The sequence below is a fragment of the Neofelis nebulosa genome, chromosome 3 (genome assembly GCF_028018385.1).
Source record: "Neofelis nebulosa isolate mNeoNeb1 chromosome 3, mNeoNeb1.pri, whole genome shotgun sequence".
NCBI lineage: Eukaryota > Metazoa > Chordata > Mammalia > Carnivora > Felidae > Neofelis > Neofelis nebulosa.
The window spans coordinates 141,210,679-141,223,595 of record NC_080784.1 but is presented as its reverse complement, the minus strand read 5'-3'; the positions used below and the strand labels follow the sequence as shown (position 1 = coordinate 141,223,595).

The 12,917-nt window shown below is 35.0% G+C and overlaps 1 protein-coding gene across 4 annotated transcripts in view; it reads left to right on the top strand.

The window, feature by feature from the left end:
- The window catches only part of CFAP299 (cilia and flagella associated protein 299), a 585,593-nt gene that overhangs the window by 220,049 nt on the left and 352,627 nt on the right, over positions 1-12,917 (top strand). For 3 of the 4 annotated variants that reach the window (XR_009259483.1, XM_058722134.1, XM_058722136.1), the window contains exon 3: positions 3,502-3,592. Coding sequence is in view for 3 of the 4 variants with exons in the window: in XM_058722134.1 (XP_058578117.1) it covers positions 3,502-3,592 (91 nt within the window). In the remaining variant the exon portion in view is untranslated. The remainder of the gene's footprint in view (positions 1-3,501; positions 3,593-12,917) is intronic. The other variant, XM_058722135.1, reaches the window with a different exon arrangement.

Sequence of the window (12,917 nt, the reverse complement as noted above, 5' to 3'; positions counted from 1 at the left end):
CCATTATGAAACCTAGGTTCAGAAAAATGTGGTGACTTGGACTAATCAGTTGGTGAGTGGGAATTAAAGACTGATGTCCCGGGGCGCCTGGGTGGCGCAGTCGGTTAAGCGTCCGACTTCAGCCAGGTCACGATCTCACGGTCCGTGAGTTCGAGCCCCGCGTCGGGCTCTGGGCTGATGGCTCGGAGCCTGGAGCCTGTTTCCGATTCTGTGTCTCCCTCTCTCTCTGCCCCTCCCCCGTTCATGCTCTGTCTCTCTCTGTCCCAAAAATAAATAAAAAACGTTGAAAAAAAAAAAATTAAAGACTGATGTCCCATCTTATATATCAGCTTAATTGTCATTACCTCATGCTTCCATTTAAAAGACTTAACTTTCTATTTAAAAAATAATTTAATTACATAATAATACAGTCCCCTGGGAAATCTTTAGACTGTTGCAAATAAGGTTAAAGTCCAGTTTGATCACCAGGCCAATTCCACAGCATCTTTCTTCAGAAGGGTGAGCAAATTTCATATGGTGAATATATTATTTTGGATTAGGTTTAGTGAAAAATAATAGAAAACCCCCCCAAACAGTATCTGAAACAAAATGTAAATTCAGTCTCATATTTCAGCAGTGGAGATATTATCCATCTAGGCTGACTGATGCTCCTGGGTGTCAGGGTCGCTGCTTCTTTCTCTTGTTTCTCCATAATGGTGGCCTCCAATTTAAGTCAAGATAGCAGCTGGAGCAAGCAACAGTCATTATATTGCTCTCCAGCTACAGGAGAAAGTGTACCTTCTCTCCTGTAAGAAGTTTTATATAATTTTCATTTGGAATCCATTATGCAAAAGTTAGCCATACAGACCTACCTAGCTTCAAGAGGAGCTAGGAAATGCAGTCTTTATTCCAGGAAGCTTCATGCCCAGCTAAAAGCTAGGGCTTAATTTTTATGGAAAAGGGAGGTCAGTGTTTGTTATAGTGAGTGCCCAGGGACAGCAAGAATTCTACTTCTTACTGTTTCTTTTTCTTGTCTGGCCTAGATGTCTGTTAAAAACCTCAGTCATTAACAAGAGAGCCAGGCCTGGCAGAATATCAGGAGTTCTTTTCTCATTAACAGATAGTACCTAAAAACTATTCTCCCAGCTTTTCATGTCTGATATACCTGGGAATAATTTTGATCTTCCTCGGCACTCTCATAAGCATCTGTTCCCAGGAACAATAACAACAATAGGAATAAAACAATAAGTGCAAAATATATAATAAATTGAACAACTCACCAAATGATATTGTGTATGTTTTTATGATTATACAAGTGTATACATAAACTATAGAAGATAAATTTAAAGGAAGCATGCAAAATGGATAATGATATGTTACCTTGGTTGTTGTGGGATTGAGGTTGGTAATCAAATTTGACTATAACTTATCTGTAATAATCCAAAGATTTACAACAAAACGAGGTGTGTTTGGGGTGGGAGGTGTGGGGAGACTTACTATGTGGAAACCTTTAAGACTCTAGAGTATCTTAACTGAATAGCTTATCTTAATTGGAATACAATGGCTGTCTAATTAAGATAGTTGGTTTTGGTTGCTCACAACCAAAACCTTACATCATTTATATAATTGATCAATGATATATATCAATGATTCTTATTTTTTTTAACTTTATGTATTTATTTTTGTTTTTTTTTTTATTTTTTTTTTTAAATTTTTTTTTTTTAATGTTTTTTATTTATTTTTGGGACAGAGAGAGACAGAGCATGAACGGGGGAGGGGCAGAGAGAGAGGGAGACACAGAATCGGAAACAGGCTCCAGGCTCCGAGCCATCAGCCCAGAGCCTGACGCGGGGCTCGAACTCACGGACCGCGAGATCGTGACCTGGCTGAAGTCGGACGCTTAACCGACTGCGCCACCCAGGCGCCCCTATGTATTTATTTTTGAAAGAGAGACAGAGTGAGCAGAGGAGGGGCAGAGAGAGAAGGAGAGAGAGAATGCGAAGCAGGCTCCATGCTGTCAGCACAGAGCCTGATGCAGGGCTTGAATTCACAACCATGAGATTATGACCTGAGACGAAAATAAGAGGCAGACGCTTAACCGACTGAGTCACTCAGGCACCCCAATAGAAACTAATTCTAATGAACTAAACAACAAAATGAATTTATTGGAGGAGTACCGATACCTATTATCATGGATAGGAAGAAAAGGCTGAATGTAGTAGGAATGTAGTAGCTATGTGGTAGGAATTAAAAACAGACACTATAACCCCAACTGATTTTAATTCTTGTGTCTCTCTGTTTATGGCATACAATCTCATGAGGTGAAATGGCATTGGTTAAGCTTGAGGCACAAGTGAAGAGGGAAGGGGGAGAGGGAGAGAGAGAATCTTAAGCAGGCTCCACTCAGCATGGAGCCTGACACAGGGCTTGATCTCATGACCATGAGATCTTGACCTGAGCCGAAATCGAGGGTCAGATGCTTAACCGACTGAGCCACCCAGGTGCCCCGATATCATCAATATTTAAAAAAAAAATTGTTCCATGAATAGCCATTTCTTTCCTGAATTCTTAAAATTTATTTTATCAAGACAAAATTGACATATAATATTAGTTTCAGATGTACAACATAATGATTCAATATATGTATATATGTGTATATAAATGATCACCTCAGTAAGTCTAGTTAACATCCATTGCCACACATAGTTATAAATTATTTTTTTGTGTGGTGAAAACTTCTAAGATCTACTCTTATCAACTTCCAAATATACAATACAGTATTATTAATTATAGTTAATATAGTTACACCGTGTTGTATATTACATCCCCAGCTTACTCATTTTATTATTTCTCTTGAATTCTTTTTTTTAAAGATTTTATTTTTTTTAAGTCATCTTTACACCCAATGTGGGGATTGAATTCACAATCCTGAGATCAAGAGACATATGTTCCACTAACTGAGCCAGAGGCACCCCTGTTTCTTTTTATCTGACAAAGATAACTCAACTTAGTTTCCTTTTTTTTTTTTTTTTTTTTTTTTTGCTGTGTTTATATCCTCACAGAGCTAAGATTAATGCTTTATCCCAGTAAGGGAATTGGATTAGGTTTCTAGTGTTCTAATTTTCTTATATTAAGTAAATAAATTATATGTAAATTGTAGGCAATCTAAAATTATTGTGGGTAGTGAGAGGTATAAATACATTGAATTTGCATTGTATGATAAAAAGAATAAAATGGGCATGTAAATGAAATTAACTGTTTCTGGCTTGAGTATTGATATAGACATATATATTATTTACACACTTGACTCCAATTATTTGTAAAGATTCTATAACTGTATAAAATTATATTGAGGAATGTAGTAAATTATAATAATTGTGTATGATTTATAATGATTGTGTGTATAGTTTTTGTGTTATAAGGAATTGTCACTTGGAATAAAGAAGTGCGGTTGTTGGTCCCTGAGTGCCTTTCATATATTTGTTTTCTAATATATTATAACTGAAGACCTTCATTTTGCAGGACATTAACAAGTGCTGGCAAAGACCTGCAAGATAATTTTCTGAAGGCTCTGGCAGTGAGAGAAGAAGACAATCACAATGGAAAAGTGAGCGTGAGTACCTACATCCTAAAAATGTATACATTAAAGGCACAGTTGGTGTCAATAATATACATTTTAATATCTTCCCTGAGCAGTAATTCATGAGGGATATAATAAGGCTCTTTGTTTTATATATTATACAATTTATATAGAAGAAAAACTTATTCCCACTTAAAACTGTGGAAGTACCCAAATGGTGAATAAAAAATAGAATCCCATACATCTATTGTAGAGAAAATGCACGACTCTTTGTGCTGGTCTTATGCTGAAAATTCCTGCTCTAGCTCAGCCTCCTGGTGTGCTCTACCAAGTCACATCATCTACTGTCCCCCAAGTTTTGCCCTATGCCTACCTGATTTCATACTGCCTTCAGAAGATAGTCTTGTAGTCTGCCTTGTAGTCCTACATTTGGAGATGTGATACAAACCACATGATGGAGAAGCATAATTTTTAATCACCATGGATAATATATTATTACTATATTAAAATGTATGCTAGATAATATATGTAGAAGTGTTAATATTTTTGGAATACATATTTGCTTTCACCTTTTGTTAATATAATACTAGTAATATCAGTCTTCTGTAGGTCTTAAAATGTTCCAAGTCAAGGATGAAAAAAGGCAAATGTGACTTACAGAAAAATCCTCAGAAGTAGTGTGATGAAAAATTTATAGCAACAGAAAAATATGTGTATGAGGAGGTCTATTTTACTAAAGTTTTCTCAAAAAGTAGTTGGAATTTTTCTCACTGTCAGGGCCCTTGAAAATTTTACATGCGGACAAAATCCTCACTATATTTAGAGAGAGAAAAGATCATATTTTGGTCAGCCAATTGAATAGAATTAACCTGGACTTGAAATTAGGGAGATTCTTGGAGGAGTTGGACAAGTGAAGTTTAAGAGGTGAAGTTGGAAATATGGATAAAGAGTAAACTCTGATAGGCCTTGTAAATTACAACAGAAAAGTTTGAAATTTACCTGACTCTAAATAGAAAGAGCAGCTAAAAAGATGGGAATAAAGGCAAAAGAATGTGATGGCACAGGAATCTATCATAAGGACTTACAAGAAGGAACAAATGATCATTAGTGATCAAACAAGACAGGGATTAAAAAAACATCCATACAGATTAAAATGTGTATATATATATATATATACATTTTAATGTATGTATATATATATGTATTATTTCTTGTCAAATATATATATATATATTTGACAAGAAAAATTCCATCTATAGTAAGGGTGGAAATTTGATTCCATAAGGTTAAAAAAAATGGCCATGGTTAGACATTAGACCAACAAACACAAATAGCTTTAGAGACCCAAAACCCACATTTTTAACCAAAGTGGCATACTTCCTCTCAAAAATATCTTTTTAAGTCTTTCTCTCCTATTGCAATTTCCTTTAATAATGAGTGCAGACTTAACCGCTCATTTACCCAGATAGAAGCATGTCAGTCATTATGGATTCCCTACTCTCTCTCTCACTCATGTTGAACGAACCACTAATTTCTCCTAAATATAAATCAAGTCACTTCACTTTTCACCCTCTCAACTATCATTTACTTTGATTCAAACTACCATTCTATTTTAAGTAAATTGCTATCATAGCCTCCTAAATGATACACTTATGTATTTTCTTACCTACCTCCCATCCATTTGCCAGTCACTCAATACATTTTCTTGTGCACCTGCTCATGCCTGGAACTGTTCTAGTCCCTGGGACACTGAGGTACTGCAGAATCCATGACCTTAAAGGGTTTATAGTTGAGAGAAGGAGATAGAAAATAAGTAAGCAAAATAAAAGTGGCACAATTAATTTCAGCTCTGGATAGGTACTATGGAAAACATAAAAGAATAAAATTGAATAAAAATATATTGAATAGAGAGTAGTTGGTTGCTTTAGCTACAGTATATAGGAAAATCACTTTGAGGAGGTGACATCTGTTGGACTTGAATGAAGTGAAGAAGATAGCCACAGAATTTGAAGGGAGAGACACCCCAAACAGATAATGATTTGGGAGGGAGAGATAGCCCAAGAAAAAGGTACAGCATATTAAAAGTTCCTGAGATAATAGCAATTATGACATATTCAAAGATGGTAAGAAGACCAGAATGGCTGGAATATATTTATTGAAAGGGATTGTAGAGACAGATGAGGTCAGAGTGGAAGTCACAGCCAGAACATATAGGTTTTAAGGAATTTTGATTCTGTTCTTTAATTTTAATTTTTATATTCTTCTATTTTTGAACTAGAAAGTTGATGGGCAACTTAAAGAAGTAACCCTAATCTGGTTTACACTTTAGAAAGATTGATCTCACTGCTGCTGTGTGGGGTGGAAAATGTGTGAAGGAGGCCTAGCACAGAGGCAAGGAGGTAAGATAGGGAGCTTTTGTAATCAACCAGCAAGAGGTGAAACTCTTACAAGGTGGTACTATTAGAGATAGAGAGAAGTTACTGAATCCTGTCTGTGTTTTGGTGGCAGAACAGAAAGGACTCATTATTGTGTTTGATGTAGAATATTAAAGAAAGGAAAGCAAGATGACTACTAGGTTTTTGGCTTGAACAAGAGGTAGATGATGTTGCTACTCACTGTGGCAGGAGAACTCTTGAGGAATGCTGGTTTCGAGAATCAATAATGAAATTGTGCCGTGCTGGCAGTGTTAATTTTGTAATGCCTCTTAGGTACTCAAGTGGAGAAGTTGATTGGTCTTTTACGTATAGGGATTTAGAACTTAGAGAAGTCTTGGCTAGAATATAAATCTGAAAGATACCTATACCTAAATGGTATGGAAAGTCATGGACTTGCAGATATTTACTAGGCAGAGAGTATAGGTAAAGAAAAGTGAAGTCCAATGATAGATCTTTATGAAACCCCAACATTTAGAGATCTGGAATGTGTGAAAGAGCCAGCAAACAATACTGAGAAGTAGCAAGTATGAGAAAAGTAGAAGAAAAGTCAAGTGGGAGCAATGCTACAAACATGGGAGAAGAAGCAATTTTAAAGGAAAGAATGCTCACCATGTCAGATGCTGCTGAGAGGTCAAATAAGATGATGCCTAAGTTTCCCCTGGCTATTGTTAACAAGTTACTACAAACTGGGGGGGCTTAACACAACAGAAACTTATTTTCTCACAGAAAGTCTTATTTCACAGAAGTCTGAAATGAAGATGTTGGCAGAACCAAGTTCTCTCCAAAGATCTAGGGGAGAATCTCTTCTATGCCTTTCCCTTAACTTCTGGTGTTTCTGGAAATCACTGGTGTTCTTTGGTTTGTAGACCTATCACTCTAATCTATGCCTCCATTATCACACAATTCTCCTTCTGAACCTGTGTTTCTGTCTTCTGTTTTCATAAAAACACCGATCATATTGGATCCTCCTCCCCAATTGAATATGATCTAATCTTAATTTTATTATACATACAAAGACCTTATTTCCAAATAAGGTCACATTCATAAGTACCAAGGGTTAAACATATCTTTTTTGGACAGCTGGGGGGCATGATTCAACCCACAACAAATGATAAATAGTTTGACATTGTTTTGGGCTAGGTAAATATCATGGTTACATTGGCAAGGGCTGTTTCAGTGATGGGAATGGGTAAATGTCTCATTGGAGTAGGTAGAAAAAAGAAAAAAAGTGTGTAAGGTAGGGAGAAACAACTGTTTATTGATTTTTGCACTGTCACTGGAGTAAGGCTTGGAGTCCAAGTAGTTTGTTTTGTTGTGTTTTAATTTTAGATGGATAATATTAACCCATGTTTTATGTTAATAGGAATGATCCAGTAGAGAGAGGGGTATTGATGGTGTAGGAGAAAAAGGAAATGATTGATGAAAAGAAGTCCTTAAAAGGAAGATCGGGTCCAGAACACTAGGGAAGGGTTTGTCTTTGAGAGGGGCAGAAGCCATTTGTAAAGTTATAGCAGGAGGGAAGAAAGATCTATAGGCACACCAGCTAAGTTGGTTGGTGAATTTGAGTTTGGGAAGATGAGACAGCTCTGCTATGAGTGTATCTATTTTTTCTGCATTATTGCTCTGAATGATCTTTAATTACATCATTATGGATTTGTCTTTTCCCTAGAGAAGGCCTCAGATTTAACTTTTATTGAGTATGCTAAAGAGTTAACATTGTATGTTGGATGGGTGGTCACTGATTTTAAAATTGGAATCTTATCAGACTCATAGTTTGCTGACACGAAAATAGCATGGTCATTTATTTGGGCCTTTGAATTTGTGGTATTATTGTAATCAGCAGAATACATATCATTATATCAAGAGTGGCATTTAAGGCTTAATTTTCTATTTCCTACTCTAGTCTTAAGCAGACTCCAAATGGGTTTATAGAAAACTATAAGAGAATACAACATATTTTAGACAAAGATAATTATGACGATCACTAGCTTATTTAAAAGCCATTTAGTAAATGGATATGCTTTTTAAAAAGTAGTCCTATAAAGTATACAATATTCATGAGATTTGAATCTATATTAATTTGCTGTCAGCAGAAATTATATGTGAATTTTATGAGGTCTGAACTCTCCAAGGGACATGACTATTTCCTAAGCATTAGTATTTCTCTACATAGTGAGTACAAAATAAATGGAGAATTTCAACCCAGAGGCTCACTTGCTACTCTTTTTGTTTCATTTTAATGAAAGTACACGCTGGAAAAATTATGATACAGTTTTAGAACTGACATAATTGATCTGCATGGCCTAATAAGGCTTGAAGGGCTAATTCCATAGCAGTTTTCTTAGGTAATTTTTGTTAAATGCATCTAGGAAATTAGAAAAAGATTGGATTTACTTTCCCACACTCACAACTTTTTATTTTATTGTTTGGTTGGGTGATCCCAGGTTTCAAATGCTATTTGGTGTAATTGAATCTTGTTCTGGGTGTTCTCTTTCTCTCTCTGGTCAACTAATTGCAAAATTGATTTACTAGTTTTCTCCATTTAGGCCTTGAATTTACTCTGCTATAGAGCCTAGAGCTTGGGGAAACGTCATTCTTCTCTGTCCCCACCTCCCAGTGGGCCTCCACCCTAATACTTTCAATGCTAAAGTTATAGGATTACTTGCTTATTATATACACTCATACCATTTCTACAAACCTACTGCATAGACATGTAGTCTTAGCTTTATGACCTGGGAAGGAACAGCGTTTTATGACAATTAAAAGTTTGTATAACTGTTACTAAAAGAATACAAATTCTTGGAAATATAATTCCTTTAAAGATTTCAGTAGAGGGGCAACTGGTTGGCTCAGTCAGTTAAGTGCCTGACTCTTGATTTTGGCTCAGGTCTTGATCTCATGGTTCATGAGATTGAGTCCCACCTTGGGCTCCATGCTGACAGTGCGGACCCTGCTTGGGATTTTCTCTCCCTCTCTCTCTGCCTCTCCCCTGCTCTTGTGTGTTCACTCTCTCCCTTTCCCTCTCTTTCAGAATAAATAAACATGTAAAACAATAAATAAAGATTTCAGTGAATCAGTGGGTCAAATGCTATGGACTTAAATATTGTTTAGATAAACCATTTTTAAGTAAAGCTTGTATTAATCTGAAGATTACTTGATTTAATTCAATAATCAATATTATGAATGTCTCTGAATTTCATATATAGTATATACTGCATATAAGTGTATGTATAATTTGTGAATATGCATATATATACATATATAAATACTTTATACAAAAACACACACATCCTTTCCTTACATTTTCCCCCAAATGCTCTTGTTTTAGATTAGACAAAACATTGAGACTTATATACAATTCATATACAAAATGTTAAAAGGATTTTTATTAAGTATGTAGTGCTTCATATGACAGATACAATGTTTTCCTACTAAAATAACTAATTTAATTTAGCTTAAATTAAATTAAATTAAAATTTTAAAGTTTATTTATTTTGAGGTGGGAAGGGGCAGAGAGAGAGGGAGAGAGAGAATCCTAAGTAGGCTCTGCTCTGTCAGCCCAGAGACTGATGTGGGGCTCAATCTCATGAACTGTAAGATCATGACCTGACCCAAGATCAAGAGTTGGATGCTTAACTGACTGAGCTACCCAGATGCCCCTAAATTTATTTTAAATGTGTTCCATGCATGTATGAAAATGTTTCTACCTCATGAGTCTTATATTAAAGATTTTAAAATTCTTTAAAAACTAAAATAATTAACCATTTCTTTCTCATTTATAAGGAGATTTATTGTTTCCTGAGAAAGTGTAATTTTCTAATTGCTTATGCTAATGAAGTTTTTAACACTACCACCACAGTGAGGCATTCATTAAGTGCATGTTTATGATAAGTGCTTGGAAAAAAAAATTAAGTAAGTTTGGTTCTAGATATCCAGAAACTCTGAGGCAAATCACACTGATGTGTAGATGGACATAAATTTATGGATTTTTGGTGGTTTTTCAGGTATTCTGTATACAGTATCATGTCATCTGCAAATAGTGAGAGTTTGACTTCTTCCTTGTCAATTTGGATGCCTTTTATTTATTTTTGTTGTCTTAGTTCTGTGGCTAGAACTTCCAGTACCATGTTAAATAAAAGTGCTAAGAGTGGACATCCCTGGCCTGTTCCTGACCATGGAGGAAAAGCTCTCAGTTTTTCCCCATTTAGGGTGATATTAGGTGTGAGATTTTTCATATATGGCTTTTATTATGTTGAAATATGTTCCTTCTATGACATGATACTATATACAGAAAACCTGAAAGACTCCACCAAAAAACTTCTGTAACTGATAAACGAAATCAGTAAAATTGCAGGATACAAAAATCAATGTACAGAAATCTGTTGCATTTCTATACACCAATAATGAAGCAGCAGAAAGAAAAATTAAGGAATCAATACCATTTACAGTTGCACCAAAAGCAATAAGATGCCTAGGAATAAACTAACTAAGGAGATGAAAGACCTCTATTCTGAAAACTGTAAAATACTGATGAAAGAAATTGAAAATGACACAAAAAATGGAAAGACATTCCATACTCATATATTGGAAGAACAAATATTGTTAAAATGTCTACACCACCCAAAGTAATCTATACGTTTAATGCAATCCCTATCAAAATGCCACCAGCATTTTTCACAGAGCTAGAACAAACAATCCTAAAATTGTATGGTACCACAAAAGACCTCGAATAGCCAAAGCAATCCTGAAAAAGAAATCAAAGCTGGAAACATCACAATTCCAGAGTTCAAGCAGTATTACAAAGCTGTAGTCATCAAGACAGTATGGTACTGGCACAAAAACAGGTACATAGATCAATGCAAGAGAAAAGAGAACCCAGAAATGAACCTACCACTATATGGTCAATTAATCTTTGACAAAGCAGGAAAGAATATCCAATGGGAAAACAACAGTCTCTTCAACAAATGGTGTTGGGAAAACTGGACAGCTACATGCAGAAGAATGAAATTGGATCACTTTCTTATAGCATACACAAAAATAAACTCAAAATGGATTAAAGACCTAAATGTGAGACCTGAAACCATAAAAATCCTGGAAGAGAAGGTGGTCACTTCTTTGACATCAGCTTTAGTACCTTCTTTCTAGATATGTCTCCTGAGGCAAGGGCAACAAAAGCAAATATAAAATATTGGGACTACATAAAAATAAAAAAATTCTGCACAGTGAAGGAAACAATCAACAAAACTAAAAGGCAACCTACAGAATGGAAGAGAATGTTTGCAAATGATATATCTGATAAAGGGTTAGTAGTCAGGGGAGCCTGGGTGTCTCAGTCAGTTGAGCGTCCATCTCTTGATTTTGGCTTAGGTCATGATCCCAGGGTCCTGGGACAGAAACCCATGTCAGGCTCCATGCTGAGTGTGGAGCCTGCTTATGATTATTTCTCACTCCCCCTCTGTCTTCTCCCCAACTTGTGCACTTTCTCTCTCTTTTAAAAAAAAGGTTAGTATCCAATATATATAAAGAATCTATAAAATGCAACTCCCCCAAAATGAATAATCTAATTAAACAATGGGCAGAGGACATGAATAGACATTTTTCCAAAGAAGACATATAGATGGCCAATAGACACATGAAAAGATGCTCAATATCACTTATCATAAGGGAAAGAAAATCAAAACTACAATGAGATCATTTCTCACTTGTCAAAATAGCTAAAATTAATGACATAAGAAACAACAGGTGTTGGCAAGGATGTGGAGAAAGAGGAACCCTCTTGCACTGTTGGTAGGAATGCAAACTGATGCAGCCATTCTGGAAAACAGTATGGAGTTTCCTCAAAAAGTTAAAAATAGACCTACCCTACAATCCAGCAATTGTACTACTAGGTATTTACCCAAAGAATACAAAAGTAGTAATTCAAAGAGATACATGCACCCTGATGTTTATAGCAGCATTATCTACAATAGTCCCATTATGGAAATAGCCCACATGCCCATCAATTGATGAATGGATAAAGAAGATATATATACATGTATATATGTATATATATACATATGGAATATTATTATGGAAAAAAATATATGTTATAGAATATTATAGAATATTCTATAGAATTTATTCTATATTATTAGAATATTAGAATATAATATTCTATAATATTAGAATATTCTATAATATTTTATAGAATAATAGAATATTATAGAATATAGATTAATAGAATAATAGAATATTCTATAGAATAATATTCTATAATATTAGAATATTAGAATATTATAGAATATTCTATAGAATAATTCTATGGAATTATAGAATATTACTCAGCAATAAAAAAGAATGAAATCTTGTCATCTGCAATGATATGGATGGAGCTAGAAAGTATTACACTAAGGGAAATAAGTCAGAGAAAGACAGGTAACATATAGTTTCACTCATATGTGCTATTTAAGAGACAAAAGAGCAAAGGGGGGAAAAAAGAGAAAGAGAGAAGCAAACCATGAAAAAGATTCTTAACTATAGAGAATAAACTGATGGTTATGAGAAGGGAGGTGGGTAGGGGGTATGGGTTGAAAAGGTGATGTGGCTTAAGGAGTGCATTTGCTGTGATGAGCACTGGATATTGTGTGGAAGTGTAGAGTCACTATATTGTTCACCTGAAACTAATATTACACTGTATGTTAACCAACTGGAATTTAAATACAAACTTTAAAAAATCAGATAACTAAGCGTATTGTGTGAATACGTGAGATATTCATGTGAAATATTCACACAATGATTTCTGAGAAATCATTTTCTTAGAAAAATCAGTGAAAATGTTAAATAAGTTACATATTTAAATGAAGCTGGGATTAGAAGTGTTCTTTTTTCCCTTGCAGTCTCCAAAAATACCTTTACAGAAATGGTAAAATTATAGAGGTTGCTTG